Source organism: Patagioenas fasciata, chromosome 1 (assembly GCF_037038585.1).
Source record: "Patagioenas fasciata isolate bPatFas1 chromosome 1, bPatFas1.hap1, whole genome shotgun sequence".
NCBI classification, from domain to species: domain Eukaryota; kingdom Metazoa; phylum Chordata; class Aves; order Columbiformes; family Columbidae; genus Patagioenas; species Patagioenas fasciata.
Genome location: NC_092520.1, coordinates 204450848 through 204470756, shown reverse-complemented (window position 1 = coordinate 204470756; position 19909 = coordinate 204450848). Strand labels below are relative to the sequence as shown.

The 19909-nt window shown below is 35.6% G+C and overlaps 1 protein-coding gene across 8 annotated transcripts in view; it reads left to right on the top strand.

The window, feature by feature from the left end:
* CACNA2D1 (calcium voltage-gated channel auxiliary subunit alpha2delta 1) overlaps positions 1-19909 on the top strand; it is a 400174-nt gene that overhangs the window by 352416 nt on the left and 27849 nt on the right. For 4 of the 8 annotated variants that reach the window (XM_071803489.1, XM_065838799.2, XM_071803488.1 and 1 more), the window contains 8 exons: positions 3502-3573; positions 4676-4747; positions 9821-9882; positions 12793-12869; positions 14787-14847; positions 16628-16725; positions 18998-19082; positions 19282-19344. In XM_071803489.1, coding sequence (XP_071659590.1) covers positions 3502-3573; positions 4676-4747; positions 9821-9882; positions 12793-12869; positions 14787-14847; positions 16628-16725; positions 18998-19082; positions 19282-19344 — 590 coding nt within the window. Of the gene's footprint in view, positions 1-3501; positions 3574-4675; positions 4748-6981; positions 9559-9820; positions 9883-12792; positions 12870-14786; positions 14848-16627; positions 16726-18997; positions 19083-19281; positions 19345-19909 lie in introns of those variants that run through there. The other 4 variants (XM_071803490.1, XM_071803491.1, XR_011737089.1 and 1 more) reach the window with 4 other exon arrangements.

Here is a 19909-nt window from a genome sequence, read left to right as displayed (position 1 = left end):
ATTCCTTGGTGTAACAAGCCCAACTCCAGAGGATTAACTGCCATTAAGCAAACAGAGAAAAGGAAAGTACTAACAGTTATGTAATTCTATCCCTGAGTAGAAAACACTCAACTTAAAAATCATTAAAGGAATAGCTTAGTTGTGTAACTAGCAAAATAACAAAATTAGGTACAGTGTACCATGTTAATTTCTTACACATATGGGAACATATAATGCAAAAACAGTGGCTTACTTAACAGTACCAGTAAAACATGGTGTAAAATCCTGACCTAATTGAGTTCAGTGATTTCACCAATCCTGGAGTGACTGTATTCATATCATATCTAGAAAAAACACCTCTGGGCTAGAGTTGTGTTTCTGCACTGGAGAAAGCAGCACTGGAACATTAAACAGTCTCAATTTTCAATGCTCCCTTGGCTCCTCCGTGTGCTGGGAGAAGATGTGGCTGTTGCAGGGTGTGCCTGGCAGTGTTGGCTGCCCAGGGAGGTGCCACTCGGGACTCCTATCCACTCCAGATCCCCTGGGTCTCCCTCTGGGGCCCAGGATTTTGCTGCCTTCTCACCATCTTTTATTTTAATAAGCCTAAACAGCCTGTGTCTTCATTAGTACTGCAGGTATGAGTAGGAACTAGACTCCTGCAACTCACACCAAAGAAGACTTCCACAGAATTTGTGAGAACACTTACCTCCCAAAACACACAACAACGACTTTTTAATGAACATTTTTTTACATTGCTGCACCAGTTCTTTCTTTCTTTGTTTCCTTCTTGATTTGTCATTGAAGTAATAGATCTTTACCTCTATTTGTCATGCTGAAAATAGATTGCACTCCCTTTATTTGCATGCTTCATTGCTAGTGATTTATTTCTGTTTTGTTTTATTAAGTTGTGCTGGTGAATGTGGTGGTGTTGCGCTTGTTCTAGTCATGTCATGTGCATGGCTGGATAGAGAAGAGCAAACTGAACAGTAAGTTTGTTTCTTCATGGCTTGGAATAAACCCTACTAAATGGCAACCTTGGAAGAAAAAATTATGGAGCCCAAATACTGGTAAAAACACATGATTGGGGGAAAAAGATATAGCGGGGAAAATAATCTTCCATTTAAAGTATGGGTCTAGGAATTTTCTGTTCTAATTTCTAATGGATTTCTTTGTGCTTTGGGCACATCACATAATGTACCTATACATGCTCAGTTTCTTCATCTATTAAACATCATTAATGAGTACCTTTATAAAGAATGTGTGGTGATATAATGTAAGACTTAAAAAGAACAAGAATAAATAGCTAATTTATACCTGAATTTTGGCAGACTGTTAAAGTTGACTATTTTGTCTTTGGGACTCCTTAACTGCGGCTAGTCCAGGTTATCATTTGAAATGAATATTGACCTTGGTTTGATGTAGTGGCTTTTGTTTTTCTTTTTTTTACCATTTCTTTTTTCCTCTGTTCCTTTGTGTGTTGAAATGGAATGTGAACTTCACAAATGCCTCCTCTGCCATGGCAATGCCTTCATGCATGCTGTTTGGGTTTGACCATGCTATTCATTATCCATTGCATGTAAGAAAATGTATTTTTTAATTTATTTTTACATTTTAAGCCTTCTGTTGTTTATTTTGAGAGTGTGCATTTATTGGGGGGAAAAACAATTGCATAGCAATAATTAAACTGGAATTAGTAGAGAGCATACGTTAATGCTATTCTATTCAAGTTACTAGTCTTACCTATCATATATAAATAGGAACATAAACATTTATTTGAAGTTATCAGTAGACATTTGGAAGCTTTATCTGAAATTTTTCCAGTGCATATTTTCTTTCTGAGAATAAGTTTATTAACTTTTCTCTTAGCAGACAGTAAGTCTTTCTTGCTAAGAAAATCAGTGGTACCATATAGCCTGAAACGGGTACGCTTGTTCCTCAAGAATATGAAGGAATAATCTTTCGTCTTCTAGCACTATTCTATATTTCAGTCTTGAAAATAAAGACTGCTATTAAGCTCTTAATGCTCCAGACTTTTAGATGAAGTCATCTTTTACCTGCTATTCAGGACCTTATTCTTCCAGTATGAACTGGAAACACATACCTAAATTGTGATGAAACATGCTTACATTCTTTGATAACATAGTCACATGTACTTTTGTAATGTACCTGTGCCAGAGAGTGTTAGGATAGAAATAATGAAATCATCATAAAGCACTTTAGTCTACCCTGTAAATAAGTTAGTATAGCCGAATCACTGAAATCCTCTAAAAATGTCATTATCAGAATTTATCCTAGTCTTAAATTATAGTATCCGCTAATGATAGTTCTTGTGTTGCTAATCATATAAGAAACAGTGCTCAATGGCTGATAAAACTAGGTCTTGTGATCCTTTCATGGATGAACTGTCCTATTACAGAAATAAAATTACTATCAATCAAAATTAATTACTAAAACTGGACTTTTTTCATCTTCTATTCTAAACTATCAGATTTAAATGATGAAATAATATATCCTCATACTCTTTTTCCTGAAGATTGCTCACTAGTTGGGTGCATTAATTTACTACTCGGTGATAAGGATTGAGGATTTTTACACCACAGTTAAGAATAGTTAATAATATTTGACCATAATACAGGGTCAATGGGGCTTAGCCAAAATTTCTTAAAAAAATTAGTTAGGTTCCTAAGAACTGGTGCAGAAGATGGCTCTGTCCAAGTACTCCCTGAGAAGGGAGTAGAGGGTGGAAGGTGGTCTGAGCCAATTCAGCAGAGATAGAAACAGCTCCCTTTGGGAGCAGAGTTACTAGAGGTGTGCACCACCAAACTTTTATGTTCTCCGTAGGGGAGGGTTGACATCACGGATATTCCTCAGGTCTTGAAGCTACTGGGTCACAGTATTTCTATACTACAGGTTTCTGTCTCCTAAATGGAGATCACAGTACTGATGTCAAGAGAAATGCAGTCAAAACTGGAAGAAGCTCAGGGAAGTCCTGTACTGACAATAAGAGTGATTTTTATTTTTTATAACACTGGATCACTTGCTGTAATTACTACCTCATAACAACAAGTCTGCAGTCTGCTTTTGGCAAAATTGCAGAAGAGTACAATTGCCCCATCTTACTGATCAGCTGGAAAACTCTCCCAAATTTCTCTCTCCCTTCTTGGAGGTAGCAGACCTATTGAGAGATTCATGTCTGATGGTTCCTCTGATGCATCTTCTTCCACCTTTCCAGTCCGAGACATACCAACAGCTTCCCGACATGAGTCTCGTAGATGACAGACTGTAGATGGACACTGACCATTAGTGTTAATTTGATTTTCACTTGTCCAATCAATGTCTCAGTCCAATTAGTAAAATAAACGAGAAAGGGCCACTAGGAACTTATCATACTGTAAGAGATTAAAATAGATGGGTAAGTAAGCCCAGTTAAGTAGCTTACTTTGAGATGGAGGGATTAGAATGATTTGTAACACTATAGTGCTCTGTCTTTATTATTTCATTGTCCAATATCTTCTGCTTCAGAATCCTAAATCCCAGGAACCTGTCACACTGGATTTTCTAGACGCTGAACTGGAAAATGATATTAAAGTTGAGGTGAGATAATCTGTTTTCTTAGAACCTGTTGTTGCTTGTATTTTACTGTATAATAACTTAAAAGCAATAAACGTTCCAGATTTTGAATGGAAATCTATTTCACTATAATAGAGAAATGAAATTATAATGAAACAAATTAGACCTGGTACTATTTGTAGGTAAGGACATTGCATTATATTCCTCTGATTTTGAAAGACATCATGGTTATTGTTTTAATAATTCTTTTACATTAAGTGGCAAATCCTGGGGAGGGAATAGTAGAATTGTAGAATGTCCCGAGTTAGAAGGGACCCACAAGGGTCATCAAGTCCTCTAATTTTTTTTCAGAACAGAACACTTTATAATAAAATATTAATATATTGGCTGAAATACTTTAGAAGTATTTCTCTGTTCTTACTCATGCAAACTTTTTGCTGTGGTGAGAGAGAACTGAGAAATAAAGTTAACTGTTGACAATAAAATTAATTCCTATATATATTTTTTTTGGTGCTTGATTTTGTAATACATTCAGAAATCAGAATTTTTTAAAAGTTTGTTATTTTTGTTTTATTTGGAATTTTATTTCAAAATCTTCCAGATTTTGACCAAGTATATTTCCACTTAGTTTGAAATTATTCTTCCATAATGACACAAATCAGCAGTTCTTCTTATCTTTAAATTCCGTTTAAAGTTTCTTTAAAAGTCTTGCTTCAGAGATGAATTACTGACAGATTGGTTTTAAAACATGTTTTTGTGAATCACCGCTACAACCAGAATCACACAGATGTGCTGGGAGGCATGAGAAATTCTAGAAACGTTCGTTCTCATCTAGACACAATTCATACTCCCTCTGATGCCCAACATCAAGGAGTTGTATGGGATGGTTTTGCTATGTGAATTGTACCAGAATTGTTGCTTCATAATGCTACTGGTTCAGAATATATTTGGATAAAGCAACTTCTAATTAGAAAAATCTGAAAATTATAAACTTTTTTTTTTTAAGAGCTATGACTTTCAGATGGATTACTATTTTGTGATTTTCTATTAAATAATTGGAATCACTGAAAAGATTATTTATATTACAGGCAACACCTAGTTCTTTCTTTTTCTTCTTTGCCAATAGATTCGGAAAAAAATGATAGATGGAGAAAGTGGAGAAAAAACATTTGAAACATTGGTCAAGTCCCAAGATGAGGTAAGATAGGAACACAGGCTACTATATTTACAGGAACAAACAAAATCATAAAAATACTGTGAAATCGTGAAAAGATGTTCATTTTGCAATGTCAGTTTGTATCATTTTTTCCTCTAGATTTGCTGGTTCCACTGGCTTATAGTAAAAGAAATTATGTGTTCATGAAAAGAGGAATTGTTTTGTTTCTTGGTTTCTTTGGTGCACCATCAATCAGGCAGTTGTTGATGAGGTCTTACACCCTGGTCACCAGGAAATGGACCCAGCCTACTTCTGTGTATGAATCCCAAAACAAAGTACTTAATTTGTTTGCAGAGATGTGTGAGGATGGGTTTGGTAGTTTATATTGTGGTTGAATGGAAAAAAAAGTAGTGAGAAAAAAAGACAACATTTATATGCCATAAATGAAAACTGTTTGGGATAAGCAAATTCATGCTACATTTATATAATGTACTTGTGCTTTCTGAATAGTTTTTTTACGTTCTTTATTTTTTTGTCCAAAATGCTAGTTCCTGATAGAGATTGCTACTGGTTTCTCTAATAAGACAGACACATTTCCTAGCAATAGGAAATATTCAGATTTTATACGGACTCTTACATGTATGCTCTACTTCTTGGGGACCTTAATGAGAGGAAATTATGATTGATGTGCCAAAGCTGCAGTTCTGGCCAGAGTATGCCCTACAGTCATAGTTCCACAACAGCTTTTTGAAACGGTTTTACTCTGAATGTAAACCAGCTTGAAGATAGCTAATTTAATGATTTAGCAGAAGAATGTGAAGCAAATCGAACATCAAGCAGATGGTACACAACCCTTGTATATATAAGCACACTATAAGAATAATCAGCAGAATTGTTTGGTTGTGTGCAGTTAGTTTTTCATGTGTAGTATTAGCTGCCCCCTCCTGATGTTCTGTCACTTTGCTATTTCCGATGGCTCTGCTGTTTGTATTTAAATGGTAGAATGTTCCAGTGAAAAGATAATTATCACAAGACATATGGTACAGAATCTAATCCAGTTGAATTGATAGGAAATCAGGCATCAGAGTTTAAGTTTTTGTTTTTGCTTTTATTTTTTTTCATTCTGTCCAAAGCAGCACATTCATTAATTATACTCCATTCAGTGGATAGTAGATATTTGTGACTTTTAAACTCTGTTTTAGTTTTTGTCCAGATGAAATCAAGTCATGCCCAATACTGAAAAGTTCCTCTTATCTGTCCCCTGACACAATTCTGCATGGGATGGTGGAAGATTCCTATATATATATTCTCATTTTGATACTGGAAAAAAAAAAAAAAAAACATAGTCCTAGCCTATGTTTGCATTAAATGTGTTAGAAACTTTTATGTCTTGCTGGGTAAAAAATAATGGCAATGCATATGTTGCCTTTGCTAGATGAGTCTGAAAGTGAAGCTGAATTTTCTGAAACATGTTTTGATCACTCATCCATGCTACAATTTTACAACATCAAGTTCATGTTCACTTGGTTCCATCACAGACCTTTGGGAACATGTTAATGTCACCTGAGTTGGTGTGCTCATCTCACAACCAACCCTCAGCCTCTTAGTATCTGCACTGGATTTGACAAAGGAAGATGCTTCTGATAATATAACTTAAAAGGAGTGCAGATAAGAACATGAAGCCATGCTCAGGATCTTCACAAGTGTGAAAATCCCTCAGAGGCATTTTTCATTCCTAAGCTACGGGTGTCGTTGAGGAGATCAGTGGCTCTACTTGTTATGTTTCTCCACTTGTGAGGAGACAGATTGAAACCTGTATATTCATTCAACTCCCTGCTAACAAGATTGTGACTGTTGTGGAAAAGTTATCATGGTATTTAATCATACTGCAGAGCCTAGGGAATTTGCCTCATTGTTGAGCACTGTCTTCATTCTGATACTCTGTTCAGAAAGTGCAGAACCTTATATACTTTCTTCTTGAGTACAAAACCTCAGCTTCAGTGGGGGCAAACAAATGTGACTGTAAATGGTCTTAGTTGAAAGATGATGGTGATGATGGTTGTGTAATCACATAGGCAGCAGAGTTATACTTTTCTACTTCAATCTCTACGAGAGAAATCAACTCAAGGTTTATATACTTACGTTGTCCAGATGTAAAGCACACTCATAAGTTATAGTCCTTGACCTGAATCCCATCATCTTATTAAACATACCCATGTTCCTTCTCTGTATACAACTTCATGCTGCCTTTCACCTCTTTCCATGTTCTTCTAAAGCAGAGACCTGTACCAGCAGTTGCCTTACCTTCTGCCAGGACTCTCTTCTGTGCTTTCTCACAATAAATTCCCTGTCCCAACCCTCCTGAGTAAGGCTTTACAGTGCTGCTCTTCACTCCATGGGGAAATCCTACTGTGTGAAGTTCCTTTTCCTGAATGGTCCCTCTAGTGGACGATGGTAATGAATGGGGCCTTCCTTCCCCTCTGATGTCAGTTCTGCTGCCTCACCTATGTCAGGAACCTGTCCTGTTTAGGAAGCCACCAGCCTGTACCCCTGTTCTGAAGGGAGACTGGGTCATTCCTGACCCACTGCTGGAAAATCCAAAGTCCTGCTGACATCTGCATTGGGGATAAACTGTTCCTGAAGGGAAGGACTTATTGGGACAATTTCAGACTTATTGTTTTGTTTAAGGACTGTCTTTCTAAGCTTGTGAGTGAAAAGGGCTCTGTGTAGGTGGATAGAAAAGGGAGGATTTAGAAGTTCATCAAACTACAAGGACATTGGGGTTATCCAAGAAATTGCATTTGTGGCTGTGAATGCATTTCTCAGGCTATGTGGTGGCAAAGACCCAAAACTGTTGGTCCTGTGACTGTTTGCCCAAAGAAGGAGGGGAAACATTTACACTTGCAAATGCAAGTGTCCCTACAGCATCAGGGCAAGGCAGAATGTGATGTCCCTGAGTGTATGAGAATGCGTCAGTTACATGTATCCAAGATGATAATCCATACCAGAATAGAATATTCCAGGCCTTTTGATCCTAGATGCTTCAAGTTCTCAGTGACATTAAGTTTGCTCATTTGCCCTTGCATCATGGCCCAAGATTTCTTCCTCTACTTGGACCTCTCTGAGGATGAACCAGAGATGGCTTGCAGCGATGACTGCTTCAAGCCTTGCACCTTTCTAGCTCCAGGCTACCAGAGCCAGAATCAAGCTGCTTCAGACCACGGGCCATGCATGAGCCACGCATCACTTAGGACTTGATAGCTTCATATATTTTCTTATAAATAGAGCTGGTGTGGTCAGTTGCTCTGAACTGACAGTTGCAGTCTTGAGGCTTGAAATTGATGGCCTTTTTGTTTTGTTTTTTGGTTGAAGTTTGCATTGCTTTCCTTTTGTGTTGCAGCTGGCCCCAGCAGTGTCTTGGGAGATGACCTCATGCTACAGCATAGAGACTTAGCAATCATGGGTGGGGTGTGCTGAAGTCTCCCAAGGCCTCAGGGGGTTTCCAGCTAACAAAGAAGATGCCATAGGAATAGAAATGTTGCCACATTCGGGCAGCCAGGGTGGGCAGGAGTGAAAACTGAAGGGTCACAAAAGCTGCAATAACATGTAGGTTGTTTGGCAGCAATCAGCTCAAGGGAAGATGGTCTTGGATTGCTTAGTAATGAAGCGGGTGAAGGTAAACAGGAGCTGAGTGTGAGGACCTGTAATCTCCTGCATTATGTTTGAAGGGACATTTCAGCCAATTTGCTTTCAAGCACTTTCACAGTACTGGTAGCAGCCAGATTTAATATGAGCCCAGTTCTCTCTTCCTTCCCACCCACCCTGGGCACTGCTTTCCTCTTGCCAACATATATGATGTGTGGCACACAGCACTGCAACGGACTTGGAGGGGCTGCCAGCACTAGGTTCACATGGTATTATTGACCTGAAGGAATAGTATAGGCACATTATTAAATATAAAAGGCTTGGGTAGGAATCTCTTAAGCCATCTTTTTACCTTAAAATATATCAGGGCATCAGACATTGATACATGCGTATATTTTTTCATTTTTTAAAAATTTTTCTTTCCAAAATGACTATTAAATTATTTACTCTGTCATGCTGGGCTGAAAACCAGCAGGCAAGTAATGAGAGGGTTTCAAATAATAAATGTCAAAAAAGACACCTCTTTCTCATGAGCACGGTCATTTTTACACTTTTGTTTTACTGCACGGAAAGAAAGAACATAGATGTATACCTGTGGTACCTTTCACTGATATTTATAATGCTGCAGTGCAACAGCTACACAGAGTTTATTGCTGGCATACTCACAAGTCTCTGATTGTAAAATAATAATATGTTGCAGCTGGCAAAAACTTGTAGTTTTCAAAGGGGAAAATGGAGTGAAACAATGTCAGCCAGGTGCATTAATGATTAAATCTATGGGGACCTGTGAGACTACGTCTGTCACATAATTTTTCATACCAAAAGAAAATAAATGGTAAAATTTATCCTAATGTATTAAGTTATTTAAAAATAAACATTTATTTCCATGTTACATTTTTTTTTTTGCAAGTGCAAGTTTCCTAATGAGATTAGAAACACATGTAAGTTTAGCATGGGGTGCCTATACCTGGCTGTGCCTGTACATTTGACTCAAATTTAAATGCATTTAGCCATTGGTACTGTGACCTGAAAAGACAGGTACTGGGTGTTTTTGTTGTTAAAGAGTCTTCTTTTTATAATTTTGGGGTTTTTTGCTTGTTTGTTTTCATTATTTAACATTAAGGCCCATACAGGAAATAACATCTTTTATCAAATTTAAATCACATTGAAAAAAGGTTTGTATTGCCCTGGCTAATGAATTTAAATGGGAAAAAGATCATGTTTCTATGGTTTTATTTATATTTGCATTTCTTTAATGTTAATAAAAAGGATATAGGTTATTCTTTTGCATAATATAAGTTTGGAAAATGTTTAAGAAAATGAATTGCAGCTCAGTCATGCTTTTAGCAAAATAATAAATAAAATTCCATCAGATTGTACTTGATTTTATGCAGTATTTCTCAATAAAATGGCATGCTTATTGAAGCTTCAGAGTCAATGATTTATTTTTTCACCAATATCTCTTTGTAGAGATATATTGATAAAGGAAACAGAACATACACATGGACTGCTGTGAATGGCACTGATTACAGGTAACTGATTTCTGTTCTCTGAGTTCTTTTGTGCCATTAAATTCCTCTTTGTTATTTTGGTTAGTATTTTAGCATTATATTTTCCATACTAGCAAAGTCAGGATCATATCATCTTGTGTCTGGGCCTGTAGGATTTGCTGTGTTCCTTTACAGCTCGGAACTGTTACTTTGCCTAAGGACCAGAACCTCAGTCATTCATCCAGCTGTTGAGATTTATCACTGCGGTATTTCAGTATGCAGGAAGAAAAGCTTTTTATGATTGATGTTAAGAATCTTACTTTTCCTCCTACTTTCTGTATTGCACCATACTTGGATTCTGAAATGTACACTTTCTCTTAGATTCCTCCTCTTATTTCATCTTTTTTTTTGCATTGTCTCTGTGTTCTTGTTTTAATATGTATATTACAAAGGAAGATGCTGCATGTTAGTCTAAATAAAAAGAAGTGACATGCTCTGTGCAAATTTATTTCAATCACAGTAATTTCTTATATCATTACTTTGCTAAACTTCACATCAGATCTTAGGAGCAGGAGCTGTGCTACTGATTTTTTTCTGAAATCTGTATCTATTTGTGACAAGATTTAACAAAATATTAGGTTGGTGCAAAAGTAATTGCACAGTTTAGGACTGTGAATTTTAAATCATTATAACTAGGCTCAAACACATCTTTATTAATCGAAACAGGAACTATTACGATCAACACATTTTTGCCAACGAAACATATGTTTGCTCATTCCCATAGCATAAAAATCCATGCTTCAGGATTTGATGAACTCTTGGAAAGTATTTTCTGCATTCTGTTGGTTATGGAAGCATTTTCCCTGCCAAAAATTGTCGAGGTGCTTGAAGAAGTAATACGCAGTTGGTGAGATGTCAGGTGGTGTATTAGGTAAAATTTCAACCAAAATGCAATGCAAAAACCGCAATTACTTTTGCACCAGCCTAATAGCACTGATACTGTTTTGCATATAAAACTCATATGGAGAATGGCAGCAGGAACACATGAAGTAATGGGTAGAAGTACAGCCCCCCCTCTAATGCAGCTTTGGCATGCCTATTATTTCAAACTCATTTAAGCAGATGGTTCTGTGACATAAAAGGAATGTAGAAACTTTACATTATCCAAAAGTTAAGCTTTACCAAGTCCCTCAAAAGCTAAACTACTCTGATTCAAAACTCAGTGGTACACATGTTAAGTCAAATTACCAACACAATACTTTCATTGTGTTGAATTACAGTAGTTCTCAGCCAAGCTGGTTCCCATTTTTTCATGTTCTGCACAGGTATACAGCCAAGGGGAATACAAACGTTAATCTATATGTATTAAAAAAACAACCAAACAAATCAGTATTAACAAGAGAATGCAAATGTAGGACTTTGTCTTTTATTCAGCATCCCATTTTTCTGTTGAACTGCCTCTGTGTTTATAGTCTGCAATAAAACAAAGTTTTTGATCAGACTATGCCATCTAGTAATCAGTAAAGAAATATGGTTGAATTATATGACTTCTTTGTTCTTACTGAGCTCCCTGGCATGAGATACAGCAATAAATCCATGGAGTCACATTGCAGCAAACCTATTAAACATAAAATTATAGATTTTAATTAGCAATTTCTGCTAGCAGTAGCTGTTAATGACAGGTAAACCGCTCCTGATTTCCCTAGAGGAGAATTGGTAGAAGGCTACCACAAAATATTCAGCAATTTCTCTTACATTCTGTTTAAATGGCAAATGTATCATTAAAGGTCATCTCATTTATGGCTCAATTGTACAACTCTTTTAATGTTAATTTCTGCTGCTGTCCATTAGAAATCATTGCAGTTGTGCAGTCATGAAATCCAAGTGCAAATATTAAGGATGTGATGTGAAAGATAAGATACCTCTTTAATGATGACTCGTACCTCCTGTTCTTTGTCTACCTTTTCAGAACTAACTCTTCTATACATGCATCGAATTTAGTTGCAAAAAGAAACCACATTTTTTTTAATAAAAATAAGTATAATCTAAAAAATATTTTATTACAAAATTATGTTTAAAGGTGTTTAGTGTTGACTGCAAGATTCAAGAAAATATTTTGCATCTTGAATGCAACGTGGATTCATGTATTGCCAGATACATTTCTTAATCACAGAATCACAGAATGTTAGGGATTGAAAGGGACCTCGAAAGCTCATCCAGTCCAGTCCCCCTACCGGAGCAGGAACACCCAGATGAGGTTACACAGGAAGGCGTCCAGGCGGGTTCTGAATGTCTCTAGAGTAGGAGACTCCACAACCCCCCCGGGCAGCCTGTTCCAGTGTCTGTTACCCTCACTGAGAAGAAGTTTCTTCTCAAATTTAAGTGGAACCTCTTGTTTCCCAGTTTGAACCCATTACCCCTTGTCCTATCATTGGTTGTCACCGAGAAGATCCTGGCTCCATCCTCATGACACTCACCCTTTATATATTTGTAATGAATACTGGTAGTTGTCTGATTAGTAAAAGGAGAGTCTGTCATTATGTGATGCATGCAAATCAGTGCAGTATTACATGTTTGTTTGTTTTTTTACAGTCACTGATCATTTTGATGTGTTACATTGGCATGCTAAATGTGTTAGATGAAGATACAAGAAATCATGTATTTTATTACTCGCAATTATTTAGAGATTCCTTGCTTATCTGTTAAAAAGTATGTTTATGCTTAAATGCACATCTAAGGATGAAAATAAATACAGGAAACTTCAAGACTTGCATGAACTGACTTATTATATCTGTTGCAAAGTGTCAGCCTGGTATGTTCATTGTGTGACTGTCTCCTCTCATGACAATCCAACTTCCAAACTTGTTAATTGCTTTCAAAACACATAGAAGCTGAAACTGGAAAACTGCTGCAAATAACATAATTGCTTTATTTGTCTCATTTCTATTGCAGTTTGGCATTGGTGTTACCATCATACAGCTTTTATTATATTAAAGCCAAAATAGAAAACCAAATAACACAAGCCAGATGTAAGTACTACGAAGGTTCCCTGGTTTTGCCTACTATTGCCAAGCCTCTGATTCACTTAAAAAAGCAATGTTTAAAATTCATAAATTTTATGGAATTCACTAATGTTATCGTGATGTACCCAAAATCTGCAGCAATGATTCTAACCCATTGTAACATCCAAGGTACAAGAAATATTCTATAAAGATAGAATATGTGCAGGTACCCCACTTCCACTGATGATCCTTTCCCCCCTTGCTCTGTGCCTATAGAATCATTGCTTTGTGTATCCTCTGTTGCTGTCATTTTAAGGGTCTGAATGCTATTTTTTTCAGTCTGTTAGCTAAACATCGTGATATATGCCACAGAAGTAAAGCATTTTTTTTGTTATTGCTGCAGTAGTTACGTATAATATTTAGCAAATTACCTCTGCTGCCCATAGGAATAATGTGAAAGCACTGTTGAGTTTGGCTTGCAGCTTGGGCTTTATTTTGCATTTTAAAAATAGTTTTAGTGGATGTTTGTAATGTATTTTTGGACTAGACTAATTTGAAGCCATTTACAGATTCTGGCGAGATAATTGGAAATGATACTTGTGAGTATTCAAATGGTTTCTGTTTATTAGGTCTAGTTTAGCTGTAATCTAGATAGTAGACAAAATAAAACCCATCACGTCCTTTTAACTTTTTCCAAGTGTTACAATAAACTTGAACAAATATGCAGTTAAATAGAAAGTTAGAAAAGCACTATGAATCTCTCTGACAGGCATAGAGACTGATAGTTTAGAGAAAAATTGGTTAGCACTAAATCACTGTCCTCTCTAATTGCCTCCTTCATATGAAGTAGAATATGGCGAGTTTTTAATAATCAGTGATTCATTTTGTAACTTTATCAAATAGTAAGTAGTTTAAAATCAAAGTTTTAGTGAATATAGTTCTCTTAATGGATTAGGTCATCTGGTTTTGCACATATATCAGTATAACATGCAAAACAGACCCTTGAAATAGTCACAGTATATAGAAGGTACTTGAGAAATAATTGAGAAAGACATATTCTTCAGTCTTCAAAGATGTTTGTCTTTTTTCCAGATAACAGTTGTATGTAAATTGAACCTCTGATCTATCTATGCACAATATTTTTATTCAAGGGGCTGTTTGAATAAAATATTGGTTTGTGACCCCTTTTGCTTTACCCTGTTTTTTTCTGTTTCCCTGCTTTCTCTTTCTGATGGATAGTGAAAAACAAAAAGGGCAAGTATATTCTTGTTGCTCAATTTCCTTCTGTTGACTGCGGTTGATATTTTTCACTTATATTTCTATTCCTACTGGATATTCTCCTCTGTACTCTCCATCTCAGGATTTTTCCCATGATCATTGGGTACCATAGCAATAGAAAAAAAAAAAAACAAAACTGTGAAGTCTTTTTCTGTGTTTGTGCACGTTTCAATACATTGTTAATCTCTAATCCTTCTTTGTCTGGTCCTGTTAGTGTTCAGTGACACCAGCTATTAAAGTCATTATTTTCAGTAGCATTTAAAATGAAGCCTATATGGATGAGTTTTTAAACTTTGTTGCAGAAAATACTAGAAGCATTTTCATTCGTGTTCTAACAACTCAGTATCCCAAACATTTATTTCTATCAGATTGTAATTCTAATGAAAACACCACACGTTTTCATGTTGTCATGCTAATGAAATGTCTTCTCTAAGTTGTTAGATACATTATTGTTGTCAGGTGTGTATTGTATATAATAATCAAGTAATTTGTTCCTATATTGAGAAATATTGAGAAATATATAGTATAGAAATAGAAAAGTGGCTCAAAATACACATTTCTTTCTGAATTTATGGATGCATGCAAAAGTTAGTCAAATATTTTCAGAAGAAAAATGATGGTAAAAGCCCTGTTTATTTACTTGGTGTTTACTCTTCCTCTTTGTAGTTTCAGAAACACTGAAGCCTGATCATTTTGATGAAGCTGGCTATACGCTTATAGCACCAAGGTTGGTTAATTTGCCAGTAATTAATATTATTTCAGCAGTAAATAATAGGTATTTGAACAGATTAATAATGTTTACAAAATACAGACTTGACCAATAAAGTTAATTTTGGTAAAAAAAATATTAAGTGAAAGAGCAGTTATTAAATTCATGTTTTACAAGATCGATCTTTACTTCTTGATGGAGTACAAAAATCTTTAGGCTCTGATTCTGTTTTATATTAACAAAGAAAGCTGTAAAATCTGACATATCGTCATTTATTGATGTGTTTAATGGTAATCTTCAATATTTCTGTTTTTTTCTTGTGTCTGTGACTTTTAAGATTTTACAACTTTGTACCTCAGCTTCTCATTTGTAAAATAGGTACCATAATACTTACCTTAAGATGTTTTCCAGAATCCAAATAAAGTGTTTCAAAGCTCTCTGTCAATTAAACATGAATTCATATTTGATTCATCATGTGAGTTCATTAGTTCCCTGTTTTTTCATGTCAAATCGCGTAGTCCTTGTTACCCTTGTAAATATATGTTTTCAAGGGAAACAAGGTATGATAAATAGTTCTTAAAAATTAAGTAACCTTTAAACGATAGTTATGATAAACAAAGGAAGTTCTGTACTATCAAGATCAGTTAAGAATTGTTCAGTTTCTTATTTATCATGTACATTTCCGTATCCTTTTACATTTATACTGTTTTAGATAGATTCATATGTGAAACATAGTCTTCTATCTTCAAATGTGTTCTCAGTGTAGCTGTTGGTTTTGGGGTTTTTTTGAAGGGCCGAAGTTACTGATACTCAGTTGCACCAATTAGCAGATTCCAGCAAGTCCCTAGTTGTTAGGCTGGTCTACATGATCAAAGCCTGCTTGATCTGGAGCTCTGTTTAAATGTGAATGTTGATACAGTATGCCAAATTCTGCCTGTAGTCTTTCAGAATCATGGTGAAGTAAGTACATGGTAATAAGAGAGTTTATTCGTATGAAATACTTGAAAGACTTCTTTTGTTCATACGAAATTGATTTAATATAAAAAACTCATTTAAAAAGAGACCTCCCTGCTTTACTGTTTAATATTCTACACTTTAATTAAAGTTGTTTAATGCCACTCACAATCTAACATTTGCCTTCAAAATGCTCAGTGACTTTTATTGTAATTGCTTGCATTCAGTGAATTGCCCAATGATGTATTGTTTAATTTTATTACATTATGTAAAGGACAGTAGTTTACTGTTTAACTGTTTTGCATATGTCAAAACAAGGAGTGTTTATATGTTTATGTGGTGTGTACCCTATTAAAATTGCCTTTAAGTCTTCTCAGAGGATAGGAACTCATCCCATAAATCTGGCCTTAGTTGAGCATGAAGTGACTAGGTTTTAAACAGCAGTCCATGTACTTTCCAGTACATTTTAACCCAGGAGCAGTCTAAATTCACTGGGCATTTCATTTCCTTGTTTAGTTTCCAGACTCCATGATCTCCTTATTTCATGAGCTACACAAGTCCCAAGTGCTTTTTCTGAGGATCTCTGCCCTATCTCATACGTGGAGTTTTCTTATAATTCAGATTTAGGCAGACACTTGGAACACTTTATTTCCTGCAGATGCCAGAAATAGTCAGTATGGTCAGCATTCAATATTGACCAAGGTAGCCAACTGATGTAGCAGTGCCAGCCACACCCTTGCAGTTGCACAAACCCTTTTGGTCCTTAAAATTGCTGAGGTGTATTTATCAGCTTTAGTCGCAAAGGAAACAAATCTGACAAGGCCGATGTTTTGTTGTTTTTCAGAGAATACTGTAGTGAAGTAAAAAAATCTGAAAACAACACAGAATTTCTATTAAATTTCAATGAATTTATTGACAGAAATACTCCAAGCAGTCCATCATGTAAGTATTCTTCTCACTGAAATTTTGGCTTAGGAAAATGCTTATAAATGAGAATTACTCAAAATGACAGCTTTCATGACCAAATCATGTGGTTTGGGTTTGTATCTTCACTGATTTCTTTTAGTAGAAATATGTATAGTTTGGGGATTTTCTGCTCAAGGTAGAGATTGTAAAATTAGTTTGCAGTTTTCTGGGCTTATTTACAACAGTTTACAGGGCATTATGCATCCAGTGTTTTCCTCTCAGCATTCTTTACTAGCAGTAAATAACTACCAGTCTGCTTTCTTGTCAGCTTGTATAACCAAAGTAAGTAAAGGACTGAGAAACAAAATAACCAATAAGCAGAATAAAAGATGAGGAAGTTCTATTACTGGTTCACAAATTGCTTCAAGAGATCTCGCTTGGGCTTGAGTTGGGAACACAGATTCATATACTGCTGCAGTGTTGAGCACTGGGCTTTGGGAAGGTACTCACATATTTAAATTGAGCCTTAAGCTCTATTAAGAACAAATGAGGAGTTACACTTTTGAATGAACCATCAGTAATGCATTAAAGTCTTGTTCTCATGAAAAATTCAATGTTTGAATCTGTTTGTTTATGCATACAAGTCTGTTTAGCTTTACTAGTAATTTCTAAAAAAAAAAAAATCAAATATATTTTTTGTCTCACATTCCTCAAGTCTTTTTATCATGTTACTGTCAGGGATCACTGACCAGTTCAACAAAAATCTCAGTAGTAGACCATGGAACTGAGGGAATGTACACTTAGCTTCTCACAAAAGGACAGTTTTGTGTGCATGTTGTGAGGGTTTGTTGTTTTTCATAGGGTGATCTTCATAGATACAGTACTGACTGATTAAAATTTCACCCGAGTCCCTGGGAAATGAAAGCATTCATCTCAAATGATTAAACCAGCTAATAAATGAAAATTCTAGTTTAATATTCACTAGTTATGCAAGCGAATATTGAGGACACATTTAGTGATATTGTATACACTAGGGCACAGTAAGTAATTAAGCCAAAATGTTATCAGATGATTGCTATATTTCATTTTGGAATCCACAAGAAAATTCACTTTTTTCCTTCTTTTTTACTTATAATCAAGTTACTTTAAAAATACTCTCCTGAAAAAGTAAGCAGTATTGACTAAATGAAACAGCAGCTATGGAAATTACATCAGCTAAAAATGCTTTTCAAAAGGAAAAAAAATGGTAAAACTATTTGAAAACTAGCAAAAAAGCCCAACATGAGCCAGCAATGTGCTCTTGCAGCCCAGAAAGCCAGCAGTCTCCTGGACTGCATCAAAATGAGCATGGCCAGCACATCCAGGGAGGTGATTCTACCCCTCAGTCTTGCTCTGGTGTCATGGCTTTCTATGGAGTAAAATCAAAGAAAAGTTGGTGGGTTTTATTTTTATTTTTCCCCATAAGGATTTTTCAGTCTCCTCAGCAAGACTGAGCAGCTGAGGTTTGGCAGATTCAGAGCTGCAGGTTCTGGTCAAAGAACAATTGATTTACCAGCACTGATTTACTGTGTGACATTGAAGACCAAGAGCCAGATTTTCCCATTACCATATTCAGCTCCAATTTAGCCCTGTTTTATTTTCCATAGTGGTGAAATCTCTATTAAAGTGTGTGCTTAATTCTGTTGAGCATTCCTAGAACTTTCCCTTACTAAGAGGTACTGAAAAAGATGTTTCAGAAGTACTGAATTCAAAGCATCCTTTCTTAGATATTTAAAAATGGCATATCCATCTAAGCTACTATTTCAACTTAATTTATTTCTGTATACCCATTTTCAGATGGCAAACAGTTTTTTTGAAAGGCTGGATCCTAACTGATATAAATATATTTATATTATACTTGAATTGCCTTCATTTTTATAGCATGTACATATCACGAAGGATTGTGTTGTTCCATTGAATCACTTGAAATAAAGTGTTTGACTGAAAACATGCTTTAAAAATAGCTTAATTTCCAAATTTAATACAGATGCTTTGCAAAGCTGAGGCCTGTTCACTTATCACCTTGCTTTTTCCAATGACACAAAGATAGTTTTTTTAGGATACAATGAAGGAGAAGTTTAAATGAAGTCAACAGTGTCAGAGCAATCTATTGAACAGTAAGTACTTGATGTAATCAGAAGTTAGTATGACTAATAAAAATGGCTCAATTTTTATGGCTGTAGCATCTTGACAACTCAGAATTTAATTTTAGCTACTTAATGAAACTCCATGTCATAGTTTCAGATAAAAGTCTTAATTCTTTTGATAGGTAATACTGATATGGTCATTAGAGTTTTGCTGGATGCAGGATTTACAAATGAACTTGCTCAAAATTATTGGAGTAAACTCTCTCTGTAAGTATTCTTTTTCTTGGCTGTGATTTTTCTTATGCATTTCAAAGTTCGTTAATAAAATAACATACGTGTGTGTATATACAGTTATGTTTATTTTTACGCAGGGTATTCACAGATATAGATTTAAATGACAACCCCTGACATAGGAAATTGTGAGAATTTCAGTCCATTTCATTTGAAATCTTGTTTTTGTTTACAGAGATGGAGTTGTTGCACAATTTGTCGTTACAGATGGTGGAATTACTAGAGTGTTTCCAAAAAGGTAATCATTATTACAAAAGAATATAATTTGATAATTTTTAAACCTGAAAGGCTGGAATGTTAAGTAATCGATTTATTGAATGAAAAACAGCTTCTCCTACAGGCTAGCTTGTACTGGTAACTATGAAATGAATAGAATGTCTTGTTTTTCTCTGATTTTACCTGTGTCACTGTGTGAAACCGATCTGCAGCATTATTTCCATAGCAGGTCCGTGTAATCCAAGTTTCTAATCAGTGTAGAGCCACGGTAAAAGCTGTACCCTTGTAGTAGTAGTGGGGCCATGCTAATCCCTAATTACTCCTAAGCGCTCATTTGTTTGGCAGGCTGCAAATACTGTAAAGCAGTAGATAGACTAATAAGAGCAGACTAAATGGTCCAGAGACTTCAAGAGAGAAAAATAGATCATTACCAGGGGGCAAAAAGAAAATGTGAAAATGGTCCTATAATAAACTAGACAGCTGCATTACTGACTGGGAATATTGAGGGCGCCAGTCCAGATATACTGGTAAATAGCAAATTTATCAGTTTTCTTAGGTTATTCTGTGTTTCTGCAAAAAGGGAAAAT